Source organism: Pieris rapae, chromosome 15 (genome assembly GCF_905147795.1).
Source record: "Pieris rapae chromosome 15, ilPieRapa1.1, whole genome shotgun sequence".
Lineage (NCBI taxonomy): Eukaryota > Metazoa > Arthropoda > Insecta > Lepidoptera > Pieridae > Pieris > Pieris rapae.
This window is the reverse complement of record NC_059523.1, coordinates 9,855,505-9,882,236: the sequence shown is the minus strand read 5'-3', so window position 1 is coordinate 9,882,236 and position 26,732 is coordinate 9,855,505. Positions and strand designations below refer to the sequence as shown.

Sequence of the window (26,732 nt, the reverse complement as noted above, 5' to 3'; positions counted from 1 at the left end):
AACTAAATATAAGCATCTTATTATAGTTTTTTTAAACGAAAAAAACTGCATGAAAAATAGATACTGATATGATTTGTTATAAATGATACCAGAGTTGGGACACCATTACTTTATTATAGTTAGTAACTATCGTTTAATGTGTTTGTAAAAACGTGGTGATAGGAGTAAATAAATTTTGTTATTTATATTTTTGTTGTGATTTTCTTCCACAAGTACATTGAGAGAGTACTGTTATGGTGATGATTGGCAATAACTTAAAAAGGAGGTGAAATTCAAGAAAGTTTCATTCATACAAAGGAAATCGAACTTTAGGTAAATTTGTTTCTGGGAATCAAATGCAAATAAAATACGATATTTTTCAAGATTTTATCATTATTTTTACAAAACCTTAAAAATACAATAATAATTACAAATTCGTATTACCAATATCAGTGCTTATATATAATTGCAAAAGTCTTGTTATTTAGAAATTATTTTACATACATCGATAAGACTTTATAATTGTTCGGGTAACCTTTGAAAAATAGATAAGGTAACTAGAATATATGAGGTCAACAGGCTTAGTAAATAGAACAGAGACCGCCTAAATATAGCATTAGAATCTCTAAAAAAAGTGTGTGTTCACATTTGTGTAGTATTTACTATCTTATTTTTTTATTATTTATAATTTATCCTGTGATTGGCAGTGATTTATTGCTTTTAATGTACTTAATACCAAAGATTTAACTGATAAAAGTAATGTATGCGTTGAGTATTTCGATTCCTAGAACAACCTCTCCTTTACATTTTCCTCTAAATTTTGTAAATACCGTTTCGGTCTTAACCATAATAATCTAAGTACATCTGTCTATGCAGTATCTTTCAAAGGTTACCACTGAAATTTTAAAAGAAATTTCCTAACGGTCTATATACAAGATGTCTGGCTGGACGCGCCAATCCTTCATAACTTAGTTGAGGCTTTAAGTAGTATGATGTCGGCGTTCTTAAGCTTACACCAGATATTTGAGGACGTTTCCGTATTTGATACTGTGATAGTTCTGATGCTGCAAATTGTGGATCAGGCTGTATATTATTTCTAAACCTAGTGAATGTGTAATCTCTGTTTGTAGGAACAATAAAACCAGATGGTCCTCTTATGCTGGCCAAGCTTGGTGTGGCTTCGTTAAACCTCTCATCATATTCACTTTCTAAAGAATCGGCTAGATTCTGCTTAATGGAAACTTCAGGGACTCGTAAAGGCTTTCCGGTTGCCGTGTAAGGTTTAGATATTTCTGGTTTCGGTTCTAATTTCGGTTTCTCTTGTGATAAGTATGGTTTCAAATAAGCGGCGGGTCTTAATGTTGATTCTAATTGTTCTTTTATTGCCTCGTAGTTATCATTGAAATTTCTCAATACTTTTGAGGCTAAATCATTAGCTTTGTTTTCTTGTTTTTCTGCAGCCTTCGGATAATCTTTTTGTTTGTTTTCTTGTGTTGTTGTTGGGGGTGGTGCAGTTTCCAAGACTGCCGTTGTAGTTATTGGTTCCTTTTTGTTGTTGCTTTCATATTCAATATCTTCTTCGTCGTAATATTCGTATTCTTCTTCAACTTTAGGATCTGTGCTTGGTTTTTCCGTTGCTAAAGTTGTTGTTGTTTGTTTTGTTGTTGTGGGGATAGTTGTTGTTGGTGCAGGAGTAGTAGTAGTCGTGGTAGTAGTTGTTGATGTGGTAGTAGTAGTTGTAGTAGATGAAGTAGAAGTAGGTTTAGGGGTGGTGCTTGGTAGCGAGTTTAAGTCCTTTCCACCTACCGGTTGTAATCCTCTTGGTAGGTAGGGACTTCCACCCCTAGACGGTAAAAAAGGACGTTTAACAACTTTGACGTTAGGCCTTATTTCTCTCATCTTATTAACTATTTCTTCTCCCTTTCCATCGCTCGTTTTTTCTTTATCTTCATCGTAATCATAATAATAATCTTTTGATTTTAATCCATCGATGGGTCGATCATTTCTCTTCTGATTGTATGTGTATTTAACTGCTTTTGCTGCAGGTTCGTATTCATATTCTTCATCTTCGTAATCTATTGGACGCTTAGGTTTTTTTGTTGGCGCAAGTCTTGGTTTGAACTTTTCTCTTTCAAGTGGCTCTGGTTTTGGACGTTGTTGTACTGTGCTAAATTTTGCTGATGGAAGTGGTTTACTCTCATCTTCATCCTCATAATCATCATAATACTCATCCTCAGGTTTAGATGAGGTTTTTGCTGTAGACACTGGTACGTATTGATACTTATCTTTTTCACTTAGTGGCACTGGCCGTTTAATTTTCGGAGGCATTCTAGGTTGACTAAAAATTCCTTGGCCATTCGGTTTGACTAGAGGTGTATCAGGCGTCGCTGGTGCCTGTCTTTTTTCTTCTTGTCTATCATCGTCATTATTTCTTTCTTGTTTTGGGTAGGGTCGCTCGTCTCTGGCTCTATACGGTCTATCATATATTCTACGACCTTCATTTGATTTTTCTTTAGGCCTCGTATCCCGGTTATCATCCAAAGGCCGTCTCTCGTCTTTATCTCGTGTCCGAAATTCATCTCTTGGTTTGATGTCGTCTTTTAATTTACCTTCAGCACGTGGCCTAATTTCATCTCTCGATTTAATGTCATCTCTCAGTCGGCTTTCTCCTCTCGACCTAGTTTCGTCCCGTGGCTTTATTTCATCTCTGGGTCGTATGTCGTCTCTCGGCCGTATCTCGTCTCTAGACCGTATCTCATCTCTAGGCCGTATCTCATCTCTAGGTTTTAACTCATCTCTTGGCTGTATTTCATCTCTTAAAGTATCGTCATCTCTATTTCTATCTTTTTTGTCATCACGTGCTTCATCACGAGATCGAAATTCATCCCTTGGTCTTTTTGGTCTGCTCGGTCTCGGTCTTTCATCATCTTCATCTCTATATCTATCGTCCATTTCTTCCTTGGGCTTTTGTTGACGTCTTCCACCTTTATAAGGTCTTCTTTCATCCTCATCATATGGTCTTCTATAATCTGGTCTTTTCCTTCTGGGTCTTTCATAAGGTCTTCTGTCATCGTAATCATCTTCGTCTACATCTCGTGATTTTGAACGTGTATCATACCTGTAGTAGAAAAATAATATTAACCGCTTTTTTCTTGCACTAATTTATGAATTTTTGTTAAGAAATGTGTTTTTTAGACAACTAACCGGTCATCATAGTCATCTTGAGGCCGTCTTTTTCCTGGTCTTCCACGTGGCCTAGTTCTTCTGCCACCTCTGTAAAGTTAAGAAATAATACATTTACATATATATAATAATATGTAGAAGAAAGTGTAAGTTTAGATTATTCATAACTGAAAGAATAATTTCTGTTATACAGTTAACATTAGTTGCTTTACGATATCTTAGGCAGTCGACATACCTTTCTTCATAATCATATTCATCTCTATCCCTCGAGTAATAATAGTCATCATCATCGTAGTAGTCATATCGGTGGTGTGGCCTTCTCCGTGGAGGTCTGGGTGGCTTAGTGGTGGTTGTTGTTGTAGTTGTAGTACTTGGAGGTGGTGGCGGCGGCGCACTGGTTGTAGCTTTGTAGAGTGCTTCATTTCTGTAATACATATTAATAAAATTCACTTCGATATGTAAATCTCCTAATTCGGATTTTTTTTAAGTTTAATAATTAAAATCTGTTATAATCAATTAAATTATGTCAGTTTGGCTTACCTATGGAAATAGTTTGCTGAATTTTTGCAGTCTACTTCTGAGACGAATTGACAGATGAACGTTTTTTGATCAAATGCTGTGTAGTTTGCGCATAAAAAGTCATACCGCGTACCGAAGAGACAATGATGGTAGACCTAGAATAATTAGTTATAACATTTTAATCATTGGAAACGGGTTCACATGGTGTTAAATGATACCGCCGCCCAAGCATAGATTGCCAGAAGGCTTGCAAGTGCGTTGCCGGCCTTTAAAGAATTGGCACGCTCTTTTCTTGAAGTACCAGCAGTCGAATTGGTTCGGAAATACCCTGTATTGTCGTAATAGTGGAGCGTAAGTTATGAACCTTGAATCGTGTATTCGAAATAGATTTTCTAAAAAGGATAACATAGCTTAGATCCAAAGGACAAAACACATAATGCCGCTAATCTTCTTGTACAAAGCAATATTTACGAAACACCTGCAGTCATGTCAAATTGGGCCAGTGCTCCAATTTGACATGACTGCCGACATTCAAAATTGCCTGTTTAGTCTAAACTATTACAAAGATCTCAAAATCGTCTTACAAACACAAGACACATTTTGAATACTATTTTATGTATAAAGGTTATTTAAATCTCTACTACAATGTTTATTCTACAATAATAATTGTTCTTTACTTTGTGACTATTAACAATAGTTAAGTAGATAATATGTCATATATACCTGACACTTATGAGGTATTGCAGCGTAGAAGCCGTCATGTAGACCATCACATTTGAAGTCCATCGTCTCTGGAGGTGGAACTGTTTCATAGAATGGGTATTCGGATAAATTGTAGCCATTCAGCTCTCTTGGTAAATTGGGGTCATAGATGTAGTCAATTTGGGGAATTCCAGTGTACTTTGACGTTGTGTTTGTCTCAGCTCCCTCTGCTGTGGTTTCCATCTGGAAAGTATCGAATATATTTACATTAAAATGTATTGTATGAGATCAGTTTACTGATGAGATTATAATTACAATATTAATTGTGATAATTCAAATAATACTTTAATTTAAATAATTTGACTGTTTTGATGTTTATTTGTCTGTTTTTTTTTTTTTTTTTTTTTATAGAACAGGGGGCAAACGGGCAGGAGGCTCACCTGATGTTAAGTGATACCGCCGCCCATGGACACCCTCAATGCCAGAGGGCTCGCGAGTGCGTTGCCGGCCTTTTAAGAATTGGTACGCTCTTTTCTTGAAGGACCCTAAGTCGAATTGGTTCGGAAATACTTCAGTTGGCAGCTGGTTCCACAGAGTGGTGGTGCGCGGCAAAAACTGCCTGGAAAAACGCGCAGTTGTGGAACTGTTAATTTAATGTTATCCTTTTATTTGTATGTAGTATTTAAAAACAATCAGTGGCGCTACCAATCTTTTTAGGTCTGGGCTTCAGGTCATGATCAATTATAAATGTATTAGACAAATAGGAGTTCAGTCTCCTGTGACTGACACAAAGGCAAGCCGGTCCTCAGATACTCACGATGTTTTCTTTCACAGATCGAGCGAATGTTAAACGCGCATATAGATAGAAAGTCTATCTATTTATTTATAGTCTCTATATATATATTGGTGCACAGCCGGGGATCGAACCTACGATCAGGGATGAGAGTCGCACGATGAAACCACTACTGCTCCCATAAGCATAATATTAATAATATTTTCACACATTTAGTTTTCTTTGGAAAGGTAAGGTTTTCTTTCAATTCTTTCAATTCACGCACAGAAACATAATTATTTTACTACACGGATAATTTTACATTACTACTCAGCTATCTGAGTAACAATCAAAAGAAATGCCAATGCCTATAGATTACTTCACGCTATTTTAGCTACAATTTAAATCGGCGTGTAGTGAAATAACTTTAAATCAATTTATAGTAATGATAGGAAATGAGGCAAGTATAACAGGAAACGACGCTACTGCTTGAGGCGATCCACTTTTGACTTCCGTTATAATGTGACATTGACCAGAATAGAAGGGTTTCTTCTTGTCATTCGAGAAAATTGTATGTTTATAAACAAACATTGTAGTTGATAATAATCGTTATATTCAATCATTTTACTGATAACTGAGGTGGGATTCCCACGGTTTCAAGTAACATAGGATAGAATAAGTCAAGAACGCACACGACAAATAAACATACATTTCAAGGGGGATTAAGAATTGGCTGCTATGATTATATTTAAAAGACTTTAAGTATATAGTTACTATATACATTATGTATCGCTTGGCGGTGAGGAAACGAAGTGTATTTGATAAAGTCGGTGTCTTTGTACCTTTAGGGTATGTGTGACGGCGAAGGCCAAGGTTTTTGAGATAAGGGCCAGAACCAGTCAGCTATCAGAGGCGTTGCGCCTACTGAATGCTGTTTATGAGTCTATCGAGATCTTTATTTTTTCGCAGAGTGAGATCACATTAGCCATATTGTGTATACAGTTATGTATTATATTTCGACATTATCGTCTTGGCTTAGTACTGTAAGATACGTATTTTGTTATTTTGAAAATAGGTACTCAACGCTTATTTCACCTTATAACTAAAACTCTTGTATGCCTGCTTCCATTAATTCGAGTTTATGCTAATATCTTATCTAATATCTAATAGTTTAAATATATCACCTGATAATAACTGACTAACTAAAATCTTTCTCATGGCACGTAATAGATTCCATATTAATAACATATATTATATTCGATGAATCGAGGTAATAGATAAATAGCATTGCAATTATTTTTGAGTATCATAAAAATGCAAGACATTACCTGTGCTTCATCATCGGGGCCTGACGGTTCTTCCTCTGGTGCTGGAGTAGTGGTTGTGGTCTTTGCGAAGATGAGTGATGTAGCTCGTTTGGCTGTTGTACTGGGCAGGCTCGAGAATGCTACAACTGCTACACCTGAAATAAAATTAATTCCTATCCTTTAACCTTTGATAAAAGGTGCCTTTCCGGTGCATAGAGATTATTGTGTGAATCGACCAATATCCCATTGTGGGTAACGTACTTGAAACCTATATAAAACGACTTGACTCGATAATCCGCGACTTGATTAAGCTATCGCGGAATACGCGTAAAAGGAGTATTATCCTGCATCATAAGCATATACACCATATACACTCCTGCACATATAAGTACATACCACCATCACACAACACGCAACACACATATATATATATATGTTCCATGTTTTACTAATGAAACGAATAATACAGTTTGAAAAATATTTATAAAATGGGAGAGTAGTATGTACGATATGTTAAAATGTCATCTTTATTATCTACCTACACAGAAGTGGCTTAGGTATTTAAGGAAAATAACTTAGAAAAAATGTCAAAGATTCAAAATTTACATAATTCAAGGTTTTACATTTGATTGAGTTCTGAGTAAAATTTTAACGACACATTGGTAAATCCAGTGAAAAAGATGAGTTGGCGTCTTTAAGGTTAAGGCCATTAGTTTATTAATTTACCTTGTATTAAATTTCGTAAAGTTTAATCAACCTTAAAGATAACACTAAAATATTTGAAATTTTCTCCACCAACGTAATAAAATTGGTCCCTTTTACGCTGTCAGCATTTCCTCACTAATCTATTTTTACGATTCTGTTTGAACTTCTGTTAATTATATATTAACTTAAATAACAAAAGTTGTAACTTAAATACTTACAAAATATAGAGAATGCCAGCCACCTGTGGCGGGATCGTTTCATGATTGTACCTGAAACAAATTACATTTTAATGAAGGAGATATATTTAACTTGAATGTCTTAATTATGACATGAGACTGGCTCAAAATAGATGAGTACAAATACAGAAGAAAAAATGATGATGGCATTTTTAAAACAAATTCAATTTGTAATTATATCCGGTAGAGCAGATGGCGGAGTTTCTTTTGAATGCCTTTCCGTGATGCGGTAACAGAGCGGTCTGGTCACAAAAGTTATGGATTTGAACTTATTTAGCCTGTAGCGGTCCATCGGTCCACCAACCAGGACCAATTAAATCAATTATGGTCCTCAAAGGCTATCACTGTCATAAGAGAGGTGCTGGACGGAAACCGGTGGTAACTGATAGACCGCTCCAGATAATTTCTTGCTGGCCACGACGTTCAGATATGAACTGCCGATTGAACAAGGGACTTTACGAAGATTCTTCATTCGACACGTATATATTTGCGTCATATATAAAACTGCGTCGCACCCATATGAGCTTGGCATTTTATTTGCATTCTTTAACAATTTAAATGTATCGATTAAGAACAAAGAACTTTGAGACGTACCTTGTCTTGTTATTTATTGCTTTAGCAAAGAAGTTTATACACATCTAAATGATTAATTCGTGAAAACGATGAAGAACACTTCACACTTTGAAAACCTAAATTAATATTGGTAGTTAATATGTACTTAAATTTGTGTGAATTACTTTATATTTATTTTCGCTAATATTATTAACATTACCAGTAGGCACATGTTGTGTTCTTCGTATCTTGAGTTCTGCAGAATACATTGATTTACCATATTATATAAAATATACTATTCGTTAAGCACTATTAATAAGAAAACAAAAAGAATTGGAGAAGTCAAGTAAAGTAATGCTTTGAGAGAGAAATCAAAAGAAGAGAAAGCAAGATATTTATTAATTATAGTGCAGAAGATGAAATACGCGTTTATCTGTGATCTTTTTGCCATAGACCATATTAATTCATTCAAGCGCACGAGCTCATGGTTCATATCTTTTGTTTATAGTAAAGGGGGCAATCGGACAGTCCGCACCACCTTCCATCGACACTCTCAATACGATAGGGATCGAGAGTGCTTTTCCGGCCTTATAAGAATTGGTATGCTGTTTTCTTTAGTAGGCAGCTGGTTCTAAAAACGCACAGTATTGGACTAACACTGCTCAGAGCTATAAAACTGGATGGTCTATCATATTCTTCGTTGAGTTTCGCCACAGAAATGTTAATTACAATTATATTGAATTTTACATTTTGAAACACGATTAATTCGTCTAAATTGTAATAGCAAGTATAAAAATAGATGTTTATTACCATTTTTTATTTATGCTCTTGATGCAATCTTAATAAATATTAGTTTATGAGTCATGTCGTGAAATGTTTCTAGGCTATCCTTGAGTTGAAACATCGTGACTGAGAGGATCAGCTATTTTAGGACCACGATTATCTTTTGTTTTGAAGAATGGGTATTATACCCCCCGGCGTCGGAGATTAATGATTTTAAAAGGTCAGCATTGCATTGCATCTTGCCATTAAATTCATATAAATAAAAACATGATGCAGGTGAATTATTACACGTAGCAAATTGGTTTATTCTACCAAAAATTTAAATTGCTAATAATTGGATAAAAATTCAAGCGGAATATATCTAAAAATTATATTTACTAAATAAATTTAAATGGACATTACAATGCAAAGGAATATTTGTAACTTATACATGTATTGTCGGTGCAGTTCCTGAAATTTGTTGTGAAATGTAGGTTGAAAACGTTTGATATTGAGACAATTAAACCTAACGCAGTTATTTAATTTATTTATCACAGACCTTACATTCGTGATTTTTTACATTTAAAGAACATACACATATACATGCATTACAGTAAAAGATTTTTATCATTAGAACCAAAGAGGTTCTTAATTCTTGAACTTCGAAACTAACTAAGTTATAATCTACAGGTAAACATATTCGTAATGGGAATCCAAAATGGCGGATAAAACAATACGAGTAAAAGTTACAATGCAAGGACGGCACAAGGTGATCGACCGGGCATATTTCCTTTACTTATAAGTATTAAAGGAAAATCTTATAAATTCCTTAGCGTTGATCTAACTAAGGTTGATTAAATAATCATGTATTAATTGTAATATTGTACCAGGTAAAGGCTATCTAGAATCTAAATCAAGATAATCTTTTCCTTTATTAATAAATGTTTAGAAATACTCTCTAAGACTTGTTGGAGGTATGAACTATTTTTATACATAGGGGCTGTGGTTCTGAAACAGAATATCTTTATTTATATTAATTAGGAATGAACTGGAATGGAAAAATTACACGGGCATTCTTTAAACGTCCAATGAGTAGCAGAATTGTTTATCGCACAACATAACGTTTCGGTTAAAGATATCACAGGATAATTTAGCATTAGAAATACTAGAAACAATAGTGAAAGTGTTCGCCGGAGCGAGACGAATGCGTGAGATAGGTACTCTCATTTTTTATAATCGGTTAATATTCATTTAAATGCATAACGCCAATAAATGCTGATAAATAAAGAAAATCTTGTAGACTTTAGATGAAGGTACATTGACACGTTTAATTAGACAAATTAGCGATAGTAGCTAAGCAACCGTCGTTTGCGTAGACGTAACACAAAAAATAGCGAGGTTCTCCAAGGTTCTGTTCATTTGAGAAGGCTCGACATCACATTACGATAATAGTTTTGACACAGTTTCATTGGTGAGCAGGGTTGTCTTCAATAAATCAGTAGCACTACAACCTTTTTTAGTTCTGCCTGTTGTCATCTGTTCCATGATCATTTGTCAATCTAATAGACAAGTAGCTGATAAGCCTCCTGTCCCTGACACACGCCGACTATTAGGGTCCCAAGATGTTTTCCTTTATCGCTCGAATGTTTTACGCGCACGTGGAAGAAAAGAACGTGCACAGCCGGGAATCGAACTTAAACCTCAGGGATGCGAGGCGCACTGAAACCACTGGGCTAACACTACTCTCAGTACAATAAACGTTTATTTACGGTTTAATAGTTTACTAAGGACATTTCTACATCTACCATAAGCTGGGAATCAAGCAACCCACGACGATTTTATAGCACGCCATCGTTAAACGACTTCAGTCTAGTATATGTGCAATACTATCATTACTAACCATGGTCAGTATTGTATGACAACAGAAAAACACTATTAAGATTTGTCTAATGCAATTTTAATGATAACATTGTGTAATATCCGCGTGTTCGCATCATTAAAACTTATTAGTTAGTAATTATTATTTATAGCGTGACGCGTGCTAAATTTAAGAAATTTCACATAATACCAATAAATGCAGACATTTGTTTTATTAACTATCATAAATATCACATAAATTATGAAGACTGAAAATTATTCTTTATATTTTCTATAAATATCTGTCCTCTGTCAAAATATAACCAATTTATGGTGTAAACAATTACATATTTTGATATTATAACTTTTACAATCACAATTATACAGTTATTATTGAGATGTAAGCAAATCTGATTATATTATAAAGTTTTTAGTCAAAGAAAACAGTGAAAAAGGCATGTGAAAGCACATATTATATAAAAGGGATTTTTATAATCAAAATTATGGCCTTTTTAGCATCCTTTTGGGACGCTTCATTAAACCGTATACTATCTCTTAAGTGGACATCACTGAGTTTCACCAGTACAGTAGGCCTAGAGGTATGTTAATTGGCCTGAACCAAACAGTGGCAATTGAAAGTTCATGAGATACCAAAGAGGGTTTTAGGGACCTTTTTTTGTTTCCTCAGGAACTTCAGAAATCAACAGCATCTTGCGTTTGCGCATTTCTTCTTGACCATGAACTTGCACATGAGCTCAATAACTAGAGATTTTGTAGAGATGACAGCATAAAAGTCCAAAAATATTCAACCTCCAATGCTGCTCATGAAGTCTGGCTGGCCGTGGTGGAAACAGCAGTAGCATTATAAAATAGCAGGGGAGTATCTATTCCCGTTCCTGCTATTAATGTTACGGACATATTTGATATACTGTGGTAGAATTTTTCCACCTGCAATCTCTGCTCAACCGATATGTTATATAGCCCATCCTGGTGACCTGGGCCACTTATGCCAGTGGTGTGAGCAGAGATGCTTACAAATTCTAAAAAGTATGTGCATTCATGACTATATATTGTTCTCTACTGTACTATACTGTAACAACATTATATTGTTGTTTTTAATCTGTATCTAGAACTAAGACCAATTTCACAAAATTTCTGCTGCTGCTCTCTCGCTTCATCGACGAACTCAGGATTTGATTAATATTTCTTAATGATTTTTGATAATGTTTAAACTGGACTTCTATTAGTTTGATATTTTTCTTAGTTCTTAAGTTATTTTTATATTAAGTTAAGAATGTTAGTTAAAAAAATTAGTAATTTAATTTAATATAATATATAATAATGTTAAATTAAGAGAGGCGCTCTTGATTTGAGAACCGGCAGTAAATGTAAAATTTGAAGCATTTAATGTATATTTCTTTTTTGACGTCCATAAGTGTACATTATGTTACTTATATGAATAAATGATTTTTGACTTATGGTAAAAATAAATAATATTTTAATATAAATGAATGTGAATGGGTTAAAAACAACTCGAAATGGTTAACACAACGTGTTCCTTTTTAAAACAGAGCTTGTCACGCTCCGACGTCTCTATCACATTGATAAAGAATCGAATTTTTAATAACTTATATGATATTCAGTCTCAGAACTCAGTTCTGTCGGGTAGTTGTAATTCAAATCACGCAGCAGTACAGTTATGCAACGTGAGACAGACAAACGTGCCGACGATACTAACTGCACCCCACTTGTTATGCTAATGCACTTGCCAAACAACTTCAGTTAGGCAAAATATTTTACTGTAGACTTAACTAGAGTAAATAATGTAATTATTTGAAAAATTATCTTTTTCTATAGGTTTTAGAAGACAATTTTTTAAAGAAAATAATGGTGTCTGTGGTATCACGGTCATAGATTTTTGTCTATGCAAGCCTTAAAATGGGACTTATTTTTCTATAGGAAGTATCAACCGAAGTAGTATACCTCATAGTTTATTAAACAAACGCATTTAAAAACGAATATTTAACAAAAAAGCTTCTTTATATTTTAAGATTCATCTTAAATCTTTAAACAAAATTTATACATACTAAAAAAACATTATTTATCTCAAAAATGTCACCGTTATAACATAACATTTCTTATTGCAACGGAACCTAAAGCTCGCGCCTATTTATAATTTATTTTTATTCAATATGATGTGCCATCGGTATTTATGCACAAAAGGCAGAAGGCACATAAGCTGCCTATATGGAGAGTTGGTTACCTACTGGCCTACTGTTTGTATGGGCATAGAGGTCAATTGCATACAAGGTTTGGTAAGTAGGCTCTTGAAGATCTGAGGTGGATGTGACATTTTGCCTGCACTTAAGGCGTTCAATGTTATTGTTTAATCATAACCCTATATTGGGGCCTATGGCAGACACAATTCTTCATCTAAACTGACGCCATTTTTTGAAGTGAAAATTCTTTAGGCGCATGAGGGTAAATTTATTACGGATGAAACGTCACAAAGATGTGCAGCGTTTTTGCTGAAGAAAAGGGAAAGGGCGATTGAAATCGGGAGAGAGTGAAAAAGATTTTTTTTTTATAAAAACACTCCTGCTTTAACGAGTGACCCTAAATTGACAAAAGTGAACAATATATGTTTAAAATTTACAGACGAAACAAAAAACAAACATAAATTAATCAAGAAAAACAAAATTACATAACAAAAAATACAAGAAATTAACTAACTACTATAGGCACTAACAAACAATAGAACTTTTGCCAGTTCACTGAATGGACAATGAAAAAAGTCCGTTAACCTGTGCATTTCGTTAACTAAATTAATACACCGGAAGTATGGGTGTATATATATATATATCTATATACACCCTATGGATATATATATATCATTTTTTTTTGGAAACCAAAGAGTTTCATTATCACGAATTTGCTGTTAGATCAACAAAAAAGTATAATCTGAAATTTAAATTTAAAATATACGAGTCGGCTGCTATTCTATAAATCAGAAATAACTAGTGATTTTTTTTATATTTATAAATGTTTTCTAGATAATTGACCCCTGACTATGTAGTTGTCGTTGATATTATATAGCTTACGTAACTCAGTTCAAAAAACACTGCTATTTCTAACTTTAACTACTTTACTACTACTTTTTGTATGACCTTTAGAGCAAATCCCAAAAATATGCCTCTTAATCTATTATTTCCTTTAAATTCGTCTCTGTCACTTTTATGGCCATAGCTTGTGCAATGTTATACCTATCGTATCCATATATTAGTGCAACATGTAACTTGTGATTGGCACCCAAGACATAATTCATCTGTATATTTGCCACGGAGGCAGATATATACTTAATGATAAACTATAATGTATGTTGCTCTTAGCACTAACAAAGCACATGAACGAATTGAAAATAATATTTTTGTATGGAATATTTTATCACCGCTTCATTGCCGCGGTCGTATTTGGAACTAAAATAACGGAAGAAACATACATGACGTCTGCTTACCAATACTATTTGTGCACAAAATAATTGTATGTATAAAGAGCATGATGTACTGCGATGTATTGTTTTGAACAGATATTTCTGGCAACGCCTTATACTTAACAAACTGGTACGCAAGACGTACGTACTCGATACGAAGATGGCTATCAAAAAGTATACTATATGTACTGTTAATAATTACATTTAAATACTATATAGTATTTAAATGTAATTATTAACAGCCTTGGAAGCCACAGGCGTATTTGATTTATAACTTAGCTAAGCGAGGAAAGTAAACATCAACTAATAGAGGTTGCAAAAGCCTTCAATATATTTATTCTTGAATCGAGGCCGATGTATTACAAAATATGTTTGTCACTATCTGTACGTTCACTCTGGGGACTTATAGAAAAGGTCGCGCTATCCAAATACTTTTTGTATTAGATGCAGTTGATAAATGAGTATTTTTAAAACAAACGGGACAGTAGCGGTATTGCGTTAAACCAGTTGAATTTGTTTCTAGGTAAAAGAGTTTTGAATTAACGGACTGACGCCTCTAGTAACCGCTGTTTAATGATGTAAAACTGAAAATATTAAATGATACCGCCGACATGTACATTGCCAAAGGGCTCAAGAGTGCGTTGCCGGCCCTATGATACGTTCTTTTTTTGAAGGATCCTAAGTCGAATGGGTTCTGCGGCAAAAAAAACATATACTGCTTTTAGATTTTATTAGAAAATATCAGAAGATAGGACAGTTGTCAGTATAAAATTATGACGAAATAGAAGTAAAAGCCAGTCAAATTGAAAATTAAAGAACAATAATAACACAACGTACTATTCGTATTATTTAAAGTCGTTGTTGTTGTTTTTTATAATCATTAACATAAATGCTTAATTCATTTTGCTGCATAATGCTTAATTCAACATAAAAAATAAATTTGAATACAAAGACTTTTAAGAAAATAAATTTTATAGTCAATTGTATTTAATAAAATACTAGTGATCATTTCACTGTGGTGAGGCACAGGAGACTTCAGACATTCGACGCATACTAATATGCAAGTAAAAGCCAATACTGCGTTTTTAGAATTTATAATTACTAATTGGTTAAAGTCTTTGTTCAGTTATTTTACTATATTAACTTATTCAATCGGCCTAGGTTCATAGTTTTATTGAAACAAAAATCCAAAATAACAATTTTTATATTTTGCAGTGTAACCAAAATATAATGAATTTATGTTTAAATAAAAAAAGTAACTTAAATATTAATTAATTCATTAATACAAGCAAACGAGTTACCGAGAAAACCGGATGAAAATCTAGTTTTACTAACTGATACTTGTGACTTCATGTTAATGTGAATTAATTATATTAAGTTCAGTAGTTTATTTCTAAAAATAAGATTAACAATATACCTCAATGGTTTTCCTATGCAGTTAAGTTATTTTAGAAAATTTATGATCATATTTGTGTACACATTCATTAATTCTTCATCAGTAATATTTTTAAGAAAACAAGTATGTAATCATAGCCGTATGATTGACTTTTCTAAAACGACTGTTAGCGAGAAGATTAATAAATACAACAAACCAAGAGTCTACTACAAGTTAAGTAATTTTCAGTACAAATAAAATAAAATGTCATTTGGCACGTAATTTATAAGCCGTTGGCAACTTGACATAGTTACCTACTTTGCCAGGCAATTGTTCATGAAAATATGTTGTGTAATATTTTGTGGTTTAAAGTAACACTAATGTCTAATATGCAAATGTCTTGTTAGCAGTCTGTTAACCTGTCAAAATAACAATGTTTAATAATCCTTGTTTCGGGTCTTGTTCTTATAACACCAACACAAAGCAGATATGGACAAGTAATTTAGATTTATATAGAGCAGAGGAAAAGGAAAACATATTCAAGTAATGTACGAGATAAATTCAAATTCAAAAATAATTGATTCATGTAGGTAACATAATGTACACTTATGAACGACAAAAAAGAAATTTACATTAAATGCTTCTAATTTTACATTTACTGCCAGTTCTCTAATCAAAGGCGTAGAACGGAAGAGAAGAACAAGCAATAAAATCTCCGCCACTCGTTTTAATCGCCAAGTTTTCTTTTACAGAACGTTTGTAACAAGCTGCAAACATTACACCATGTTCCATATGACATCTTGAGTAAAAAAAGTTGTCCTGTATCAGCAGGAGGCATGGTGAACTAGGAGCACGCAGTTACATACTCGTGAGAAAATCACGCAAATACGTAGTAGAAACAACTAATATCACCGCATACACGAATTCAAGTACGACCAGGCTGTCAGTTGACCAGAATGTCAACTCGACGCATGGACGCCGATATCATATAATACACTAATAAGTAAACATACATTTACCATTTTATAGTTAAAAATATGTGATATATAACGTTATATTAATACAAAAACAATATTTACGTTATTGTGCTTACATCGACTACTTCATGAACACAATTCCACAAAATAAAGTCTTAAGCTATAACGTATAATTGAATTATACAATAGCTTACACAATGTTAGGTAATACCATTGTGTGGGTCAAAAGGCACTCACGAGTGGACTTAGAAATCGTTTTTATTGTAACTGTGTTTTAAATGCTTGTTAAGTAACTGGCTGTAGCGTGTATTAGCTATTAAAATGTGTATTTAAAATATATTTTATCTTAAAAAGTAGTAGTGAAATTATATTTAATTGTAAAGTATTGTATTTATTAGCCTTGATAACTGACAAACAAGATAAGTGACACGCAGTTTTGTGTGTGCTTTAGTATGTATTAATTGTTTTAATCATACTAGTTTTCATTAAATCATTGAACATAAGTGGTCACAAAAAAGATAATCACTAATTTATCTTATTAAATGTATGTTAACCTTGCTATGTTTGATTTAATTTTTCAATAAGTTTAATATACTTCAGTTTACGTTTTAGTAATTTTTGTTTTGATAAAATATAATTTCGTCTTTTGTACGGGATAAAAAAATGATATATACGTATAACATTTTATACAATATATTACTAAAAGCTGTGATGTCCTAGTATCTTATGTTTGTGACTAACTTTAAGGTCGTAATTTTGAATCTTGGCTGTGTACCAATGCATGTTTCTTTCTTCTGTGTGCGCAATTAATATTTGCTCTAACGGTGAAAGCAAACATTGTGAGGAAACTCTGTTTAAGACTCAAATTCTTACAACATGTATCAAGCACATAAAGATCACCTACTTGGTTAAATAAAATATAAAGTGGCTTTAAATAACTACTAACATATTATTAAAAGGAGTCCCTTTTGGCACAGTTTCGAAAATACTGGCAGCGTTTCCCTTTTGTAAAGCTAGACTAATTCTTAAAGGAGTATGTTGAAATAAGCTCATAACTGTCGTAAAATAGAAACTCTTTGTGATCATTGTTTCTGTATTACAAATGTAATCTGTATGATCTAATCTATCTATCTCAATATGTAAGAAGTTAATTAGGTACCCGGTTATTCTTATCCTAAATTAAGCTGATGAATGTTAAATCTATTTACCTGAATCTCTGAAAAGTGCAGCTATACCAAAATGAATCGTTTTAATCATAGACAAACAAGTTCACAACTGGCTCTATCGCCAAAAGTTTAGAGTGGTTTTGTCATCATGAATCAATTTTATTCACAAATTATCTATAGATCAGAGGTTAAGATTTCTTCTCAATATATACAACCAGTGAAGTATTTTATATGGAAATCACTTTTGGATCAAATTATGTTAAAATATTGATGATGATGATGTAATTTTTAAACAAATTACGTTTCGTTTATTTGTCAGTTAATTTTAATTGATAATGACTTTATTACTAAAAAAATTTTCTGGCGGATCTTTAAGATGTATAATGTGTATAAAAATTGTAATTAATGTACAACAAAGTAATGAATAACATTCATCTAAGAATTGTTTTAATTCTGGGATATAATTAATATTTTGAGCAATCGCAATGTTAATAAAAAACTATTCAAAACTAATTTCACTTAATTGTGGACATAATTAATTTTTATAACAACAATAAAATCGTTAGTCAAGAATAACCCTGATATCTGATATTTAAATGACAATTCATTTAGTATTTTAAAATATATAAAAATATTTATTGTATGTTAATTAACACTTTATTAAAATATATGCCATAAATCATTACAAAAAATCTCTGATTAACGACCTTATTTTTTACGTATAATATTTTAGGTCATGGTAACCGGATTTAGAATTATAGGGAAATACTATTTAATTAAATATGGAAAGCTGGCGTCAGCGGAAATAATAAAAAATTAAAGCTATATAAATACATATATTAATATCTTGTAATAAAAAAAATACAAGCTAAGTGCAAAAAAACAAATAAAATTTATGTACTAATTGTTTCATATTTATGTGTAGATAGTGAACAAAAATATATATAATATACTTATACGCAGTATCGTTTTCTTTTCATGCATGCATCCCTAGCGTTGAACTCTTTTGTATCGATGAAGTTGGAGTTTTCGACTTTCGACGTGTATGATGCGGTAGTGATATCATCACGAATAAGTCTTATTTGTAATGTTATACCATTATGAAATTTGGAGTATGGAAGTGATAATTTTAACCTGTGCTGGTATTTAAAAAAGTTCGGTGATATTTAAGTAATTTTGTCAAATGTAAATTAAAATCCAGTTTGTATATCTCGAATCTCCCTTTCCAAAGTTAATCAAATGGCGTATTAATATCAAAATATACTTTAATTAATGATAAAGTTTTATGATAATTGTTCTTAAACGCTGCGATACGAAACAAGTAATCATCACGACTGTGTCAAATCGATTGTATCATCTTTGATTCGTTATGTCACTACCGTTTTAACTTTTACATTTAATTTTAAGACAATGTTGAATTGGCTACTTTACCAATGTTTAAAGTGGCATAATACATGTTATAAAATTGTGATTTCTTATTAAATTTGAATGTTATAATGCGACAGTCACATGGAAAAACACTGTTGTATATAAGAAGAATAAAAACTGAATTTTTATATGAAAGTGTTAAACTCTATTTTTCAAGTGCAGTGAGTGACTAAAAAATATAAAATTAATTCTAAAGCATACCCTTCTAATTTTAGCATCTGTTTCAATAAATTTCATATCGAATCATACAACTGAAGTATCCTGAATCTGTAAAAGTAACTTACCAATTGTTCCTCTCGTAGTAAAACACAAAGTCCAAATGTTCTTTAACACTTATAACTTCACTTCACATATCTATAAATACACTAACCCAAATAATGATCAAAATAATAAAATATCAGATAAATAATAACGGCGTATATAGCAAATTTGAAATAAAGAAAGAAAAAGTCTTTGAAGAACTTTATTATAGTTTGAGAAGCTGTTTGGTTTTCAACGTGCATTTAAGAAATGACTGGAAAAAAAATTTAAAAACAATTTAGGTTGCATAACGGTTTAAGTGAATGTTATTTAAAGGAAGGGTTTTTAGGTTATGCATTCTTATACAATTTTTAAATTATAATACTTTTACATGCATTATTAAGGAGACATTAATCACTGCTATTTAGTCTGAATTTTATACGAATGTAGAAAAAAAAAGAAATCTCAATGTATTTTTTCACTAATAAATTTTGTTCTAATGTTTCGATTTGTTAATAAAATATTTATAATCTTAGCATATTATTTAATCGAGTCACGTTTTGACTGTTTTTAAGGCTTAAAATTTGTGGTAAATACAAAACTGTCACATAAAGAATGTTTTAAACATTTTAATGGAATGTCTGTCTCTAAATGAAGCTGAGTAAAACGACAAAAGATAATTACGAGATATATTAAATGTCAATTGCAAAAAATTACATAAGTAACAGGTTTGGTTTCCTAATCTGTAGACTTCCTAATTGCTATAACTGGAAACATTAAACAAAATGAAATGCACTTTACGTTTTTGACTATTTAAATATTAATTACAACCAGGAGCCATTAATTTCTCGTTATATTGGTTTATCGTGTTATTGTTTTGATTAATAGGGCAGTGGAATGGTTTTTTATGAAATTAATCCGGTTTTGATCATGGTTATTAGTTTATTATTAAAATGCTAATATTTCATACTATTATTTTTTTGATTTCTTGAGTCAAAATGTTAATTTTAATCTTTAAAATAAGAGTGTTTATTATTTTAGGGAAACTGTTTTTTTTTATATTTTTATTTATAAATGAAATGATATGTTATATGTATAAAGATAAATTTAAACAACAATTACTTTACAATCGTACAGACTATTTGGACTCCTACATAGCCGAGAAGCTAGGAAGCTACTAGGGGAAAATCTCCCCTTTCCTAATAAGGGACTTTATTTACAAAAGCCTTGGCCTCTCCCACCCTGACCGGCCAACTAGATATAGGTATTTTTTATATGATAAAAAATATATGATGCAAATAAAAGTGAAATAGCGAGGTCAAAACTAAATATCCGCCATTTTATGTATGACATAATCCGAGATACGTTTAATTTATGAGCTATTCAATAATATTTTGCATAATGTGTCGGTGTAACATTTATAAACATTTGGTGTGACTTTATGATAAAAATATACTTAGTAACCAAAAAAGGATTTCTAAAAAGTCACTGAAATATAAAGTGTTCTTTTATTGCTTTTTATTTATTTACTAAATTTACCGCAATTTGCATAGTGCTATATCAACACTATATGTTATAAGCTATCTTTTCTAAAAATATGGTAAGTATAATCTTAGAAAAATAGTTAAAAATAAGAAAAAAAAAAAGAAATATAATACGATATATGTATATTTTTTTCTTTTTTTAATTTCTAGCAAAAAGCGGATCAGTTATGAGATATACACTTAACGAAGCTTTTTAAAAATTGATCAGTCGACTACCGAATATAAATATATATAGCTCCGGATAAGTACGATTGTTAGATATTATTCTGATAATGCGCCAATTTACTAATTAAAATAAACTTTCCAGCTATTTATTGGATAAAAGGTGATGTTTTATAAATCGTGTTGTATACAAAGGCTTATTTCAAAACTCTAAATGAGTAGCAAAGATTACATTGCATAACGCGAATTTAATTAAAACTATTTTCACTAAACCTTGAAGAACTAAAGTAATTCGTTGTTTCACTTAATAATTACTAAATTGCGACGACTACTGCCGTCTCACTCACAGCAACCTTAGCCTTTTATATTTGCTTTCTTTTAATAAAAAAAACTACTTTAATACAAAGAGAATAAAAAAAAATGAATATTTAAAAATTGTTAAATGTAAACCTAAGTCTGTCAAAGCATAAGTAAAAATAGATGAAGTAAAAAGTTGTACACAGATTATAGCAGTGAGTAACACAGATTATAGCAGTTTAAATTAGTACCTAAGTGAGATAAATTCCACACACTACACTACACCACTGCACTTTCAAATAGTGAACTGAGGGGAACGGAGTTCGAACTGAGCGACGGAATGGCGAGAGGGGATGTAGGGTGGCGTCAATTTTATACATAATTTAAGATATATTAATTCGAGTAATATAATGTACGTGATATAGACACCAGTTATTTTTTAAATAATATCTGTATCTATGTAGATAAAATATGCAATTAAAACCCAGTCTAAATATTTTCTAGAGTCAATGGGAAAATCTATTATCTATTTATTTAATACATTTCTATGTTAAATAGTTTTTAAATATAACTATTTTTTTTTCATTGTTTGGTGTTACGACGACACATATATTATATACTATCATTATTTTATTCATGCAGTTGCATGTAAAAACTTAATCAACATAAACAACTGTTGTAATTTTCCACAAAGACATGTATTAACATTTAAATTTTGACATTAATGAGTCGCCAGTATTCTATCTATATTGTTATTGAAATTTTGACATTTATGTAACTTGTCCGACTAGTTTGGAAGCCATGGTCGCCCCAAGCGTTGCGTGCTGACAATGCAGCATTGCGCAGTTGAGAAACCAACGCTCGCATTTACATAAACCAGAATATATGTTATTTGCGGTATATAAGCCGCGTCTTCAAAACTAGTTAAGAATGGGTTGCTGGTATGGGTTCTACATTAAAGCCAGTTTAATACCTCTTATGGGAATGCTTCGCGAGCACACAATATTAAGAGCAACAAACAACTCTATACGATGTTAGTAAATAAATTTGAATTTGGAAAACGTTAATCTTTACTTGTTATAAATTGATAATCTTTAAGCTTTTTAGCTTAAGTTCTCCAAAAAATCTTGAATGTTTTGTTTCTCACTCTCATTACATAAGCATAAGCGTGACAAAACACTTTTAATAGATAATTTTACATTGAAGCAAGACTTACTAAATTGTGTAGTTTTTGATTTGACAAAAACTATAGCTATGAGATCCTATTTTATATGGAAGAGTCAATCAGTGAGCAGCAGCTATACAAGTGAATTTAAACTTTATTACTAAAGAGCTATGGTTCATAATTTTAACGATTCCAAGACTTTTGGTATACGTGGTGTCGATTATTCGGATTTGAAAGAATATGATATTTGATAAGTTATATAATGGCAATGATTCTGGAGTTTGATAATAGAGTGGCGTTAGTATGCAGGATTCTCGCCCTGATTTCCGTGGTCAAATAATGTGCAAACGACAAGAATGTCTAAAGAATGATCAAGAAATAGATGCAATCTGCGGCTTGCGCTATTTAATTAATTAAACGTAAGTTTTTATTAACGAATAAAAGATTTTTATCATAATTAAATTGTCTAATCACTTCACATTAAGCTCAACAAATTTATATTGTCCCTCTATGTCAATTGAACAGCTCCCAACGATATCGTACACTATCGTGCGAAACGTTTCCTCCTCAATTTCCTTCCTTTCGTTTCCTTAATTTAACAATTTAACCTAATTACTAACTAGCATACACGCGAATCATTTTAATTTACGAGTGACAGATATATGGCGCTTATTGTATAACGTTGTAAAAGTGTTAAAAAAGTAATAGGCATAGATGAAAACATAGTTTGTTGACCTATTGTTTTATACCAATTATCTTTACCTTAATTGGAATCAGATTGCGTGTTGTATGTAATATGATAACATGGGCGAAGTTCTAATATCTTCTAAAATGCATTGACTTTGTTATTATTTTGAAGAGAAAGTGATTTCGACTGAGCATAAATCCGTGCATAAATGTTTTCAACTGCTTTTGGAGTACAGTTGATCATCTTGTCCAAATGAAGTACTAGATTGAAACAGCAATTGACAGGTTTCAGGGATTGCGAGATGTTCAGAGCGAATTTACAAATTCTTTAACACCTATATTCTAGCCTACCTTACCTATGAACACTCTTTAAGCAGCAGAGAAGAAGCATGTTGAGAATAAGAAAATTAGACAAGCAAAGAAACACAGACATAGGAATAGGCTAGAACAAGTGTGACAGACATTTCAAGATAGACCAATTGAAATGGAGGTGGACGGGTCATATGCTACGGATCCCCCCGAAAATTGGAGCAAAATATTGACAAAATGGTACTCTAGATACAGAAAATGGAGAAGAGGCCGACAATGCAAATGATGGGAGGGCGAACTTTAATTAACAGCTGTAGCCCGCTGGAGAAGAGTCGCAAAGGATAGAGAACAGTGAAAAGGGTTAGAGGAGGCCTTTGCCAAGATGCACACCGAACTTCCAAAAATATTGAAGTGAAAATGTATTAAAGATCACTTGTAATATTACAGATATTAGATAGATCTGATGAACGCCAAAGTACCGAAAAATACTTTCATTGACAACGGTTGGAAATGGTTAAATTATAAACGTAATGAATATATCATTTAACATAATCCACATGACATACGTTGCGATCACTAGACCTTATACACTTTCGCTTATTCATTGTTTTAATTAAAAAAATATGAGTGTAATATTTTATTTGAATAAAACTATTTAAGATATGTATGGAGTGTGCTTTGTAAAGAAATTTTCACTATCATTCTCAATTCACAAATTTAAAAGTGTTTAATTCAATTGTTAGATAATCTTTCTTTCTATGAATTAGATTTAAATTTATGTACCATGTATGCAAGCTAACTAAAGTATCTTAATGTATATCAAGTTGTTTTTCAAAGTAAAAAAAAGTTTTCTAACAAAAAAGAGACGGGTTGCACTCCGGGAGTGCCGGCAGAAGTGAAAACTTGAATATTAACGTTGTGTATTTTTGATATTTTGGAATGGTTAGGGAATAATTCTGCACGTATTGCTTTAATTATCAGTATAAAGTACTGTCATTTATGTGGTACAATACAATATTTATTTATTGCGCTGTCGTACATGTATGACAATTTATATGACATTAAACATGCCGCACCAGCTGTCCACTCTTCACGCATCTTACGAATTTTTTACACATTCTCAAAAAGTGTACAGCGCCGCTAAAGAAGTTATCACTTCGAAAATCATTTATTCCCAAAACGGAGAACCTAAACTGTGTCTAATTGCTTGGCAAACAATTGATTAAACTATATAAATCTTGAAATAGTAACGAAAACGCTTACTTTCACTAGTTACGCAAAACTAAAGCGGCGCAGGCGCAGGCCGCATGCTAAACCAAAACATTGCTATTCGTTATTCCATTCAAATGCCGATTTTTCAATCATTCGATATCTATTAGGTTGTGATTTTAAGTAACAGTTACCTGTAAATTAAATAAAAAATAGAATTTAAAAAAAATTGTTAAGTATAAACTGTGTATAGAACATACTAGATTTGGATATGGACATCTATAATGTGTGAGATAAGATATCTGACTCCTGTATCTAGCAATGAATAAATCAAGGTGTTTCGAGCTATTTGTAACTAATTTAGACTTGAAGGTAGGAAAGAGATAGTTAAATAAATAATTTGTTTTTCTCACTTATAAAATTGGTAAATAAGTCTTTTGTCAAATAGCGTTCGATATTTCGCTGAGAAATCAAAACCCTAAGTCTAGATTGCAAAACTGCGCAGACTGTGCAATATTCTGATGAAAATGATTACTAATAATTTGCGACACCAAATTATTGACCATAGAGTCTATGAATTCGATTTAGATAAGAGATAAGCATTGGCTGAATATTTATTGAGAAACTTGCCATATGTAATAATTTTTTTGGTAGAAACAAAATTGTACTAAATCATATAAGCATGTCAGTGTTAATATATTTACCAGTTATGAAAATATCAGAAGTGAAATGCAGTACTGTATCATCTTGGGGAGGTCAATATTTTCTTATATGTCTTGTTTTGTCAAATTAACCTCACACTGCACCAGGATATTATAATATCGAGATATATAAAGTGATTGTAACAACCTTGTAGCGACATTCTTTAAATATTTAAGTCGTACAAAATTAATATCACTATGAAGGCTGTAGAAAAATCTAGAATAGCACAAGTAATTTTCGATATATATACAGAGGATTAGAATGGCAGCCGTGGACGGTGAATGCAAAATCCAGGAGGTACTACAGAAGGGAAATGTAAAAGTACTTATAACTCGTGGATGATGCGAGCTATGGCAGCAGCAATTGGAGATCCGTGCTCTATTATCCTGTGACCGTGGGTTTGGGTTTTCTGTTTATTTGGGTTTTCCTGACCACGAGCCGGAAGGCAAGATATAAATATTAAATATGTTTAAAAAAAAACCATCACGATAATGGCACCGATGTTTTAATTATAAAAGTTTTTTGTATAGAAATTTTAGTTGAAATGAAAATAATGTAAGATTACTTGTGTCAAAGAAAATTAAATTCCAAGTTATCGTCTCAACTTTATGGAGGCACGATTGCCGATGCCTTATACGTGTATTTATTTCCGCCAAAAGCCTTTCTCAGGACAAGATTATGAACATGTTACGCAAAGTGTTTATATAATAGTATCGAAATTTGTAAGCCAAGGTTATAACTTTTAAGTACTTATTAACTCCTAGTACCTTGTTAATTGAAGCCAACAAGTCTTATGTAAAAAATCACTAGACAACCTTTTTTAATTTCATAAGCACGAAAACATCAAATATTGATAAAAAGCTTTTTTTTACACATTTGTTTTCATAAAACCAGTTTTCAGCTAAAGCCCTTTAAACCTGAACTCTGACAAAACTAAAATTTATTTATTTTTATTCAAAATAAAAAATAAAAAATTTCGAAATTATGTGAAAGTAACAAGGTACGCTCTCGAAGGTTCGATAGGATTGTTTACTGTGATATTCGTTTAAGGTATTTTTACGAATAATTTCAAAAAATATTGAGCTTAATATTTTTATAAATAAAATATAATTTTAAAATTAATTAATAATAAAAATCACATTCAGGACTATTGACCATATTGCCATAATATAATTCTTACCAGCAACAAATTGACGCAAGACAATAAATGACCTGAATGAAAAAACGGGTTCTATGACATACCGAAAAAAGTTACCAAACCGTTACGCAACCTCACGCTTGACCAGAGACTATTGCTAAGAATATTAAAAAAAACTGTCAAATAGAATACCATTTAAATTTGAACACACTCACTTAGTTTATATTTAATTATAAATTTATTATAACGCGAAATATACGTCCGACGCG

At 32.0% G+C, this 26,732-nt stretch overlaps 1 protein-coding gene across 7 annotated transcripts; it reads right to left on the bottom strand.

The window, feature by feature from the left end:
- Positions 1–408: 408 nt before the first annotated feature.
- Positions 409–26,732, bottom strand: LOC110995934 (uncharacterized protein DDB_G0283697). Of its 7 annotated transcripts, none has more exons than XM_045631350.1 (9): positions 26,656–26,732; positions 19,295–19,375; positions 7,386–7,436; positions 6,484–6,617; positions 4,405–4,626; positions 3,703–3,836; positions 3,398–3,586; positions 3,184–3,252; positions 409–3,097 (listed from the first exon to the last, which is right to left on the bottom strand). In XM_045631350.1, the coding sequence occupies exons 3-9, from the start codon at positions 7,426–7,428 to the stop codon at positions 883–885; spliced, it is 3,006 nt and encodes a 1,001-aa protein (XP_045487306.1). In that variant the 5' UTR covers positions 7,429–7,436; positions 19,295–19,375; positions 26,656–26,732; the 3' UTR covers positions 409–882. The 7 variants fall into 7 exon arrangements, with proteins under 7 accessions (XP_045487306.1, XP_022119049.2, XP_022119048.2 ...); XM_022263357.2 differs by having other exon boundaries at positions 19,295–19,524; positions 26,656–26,725; XM_022263356.2 differs by lacking the exon at positions 26,656–26,732 and adding an exon at positions 26,506–26,523 and having other exon boundaries at positions 19,295–19,524.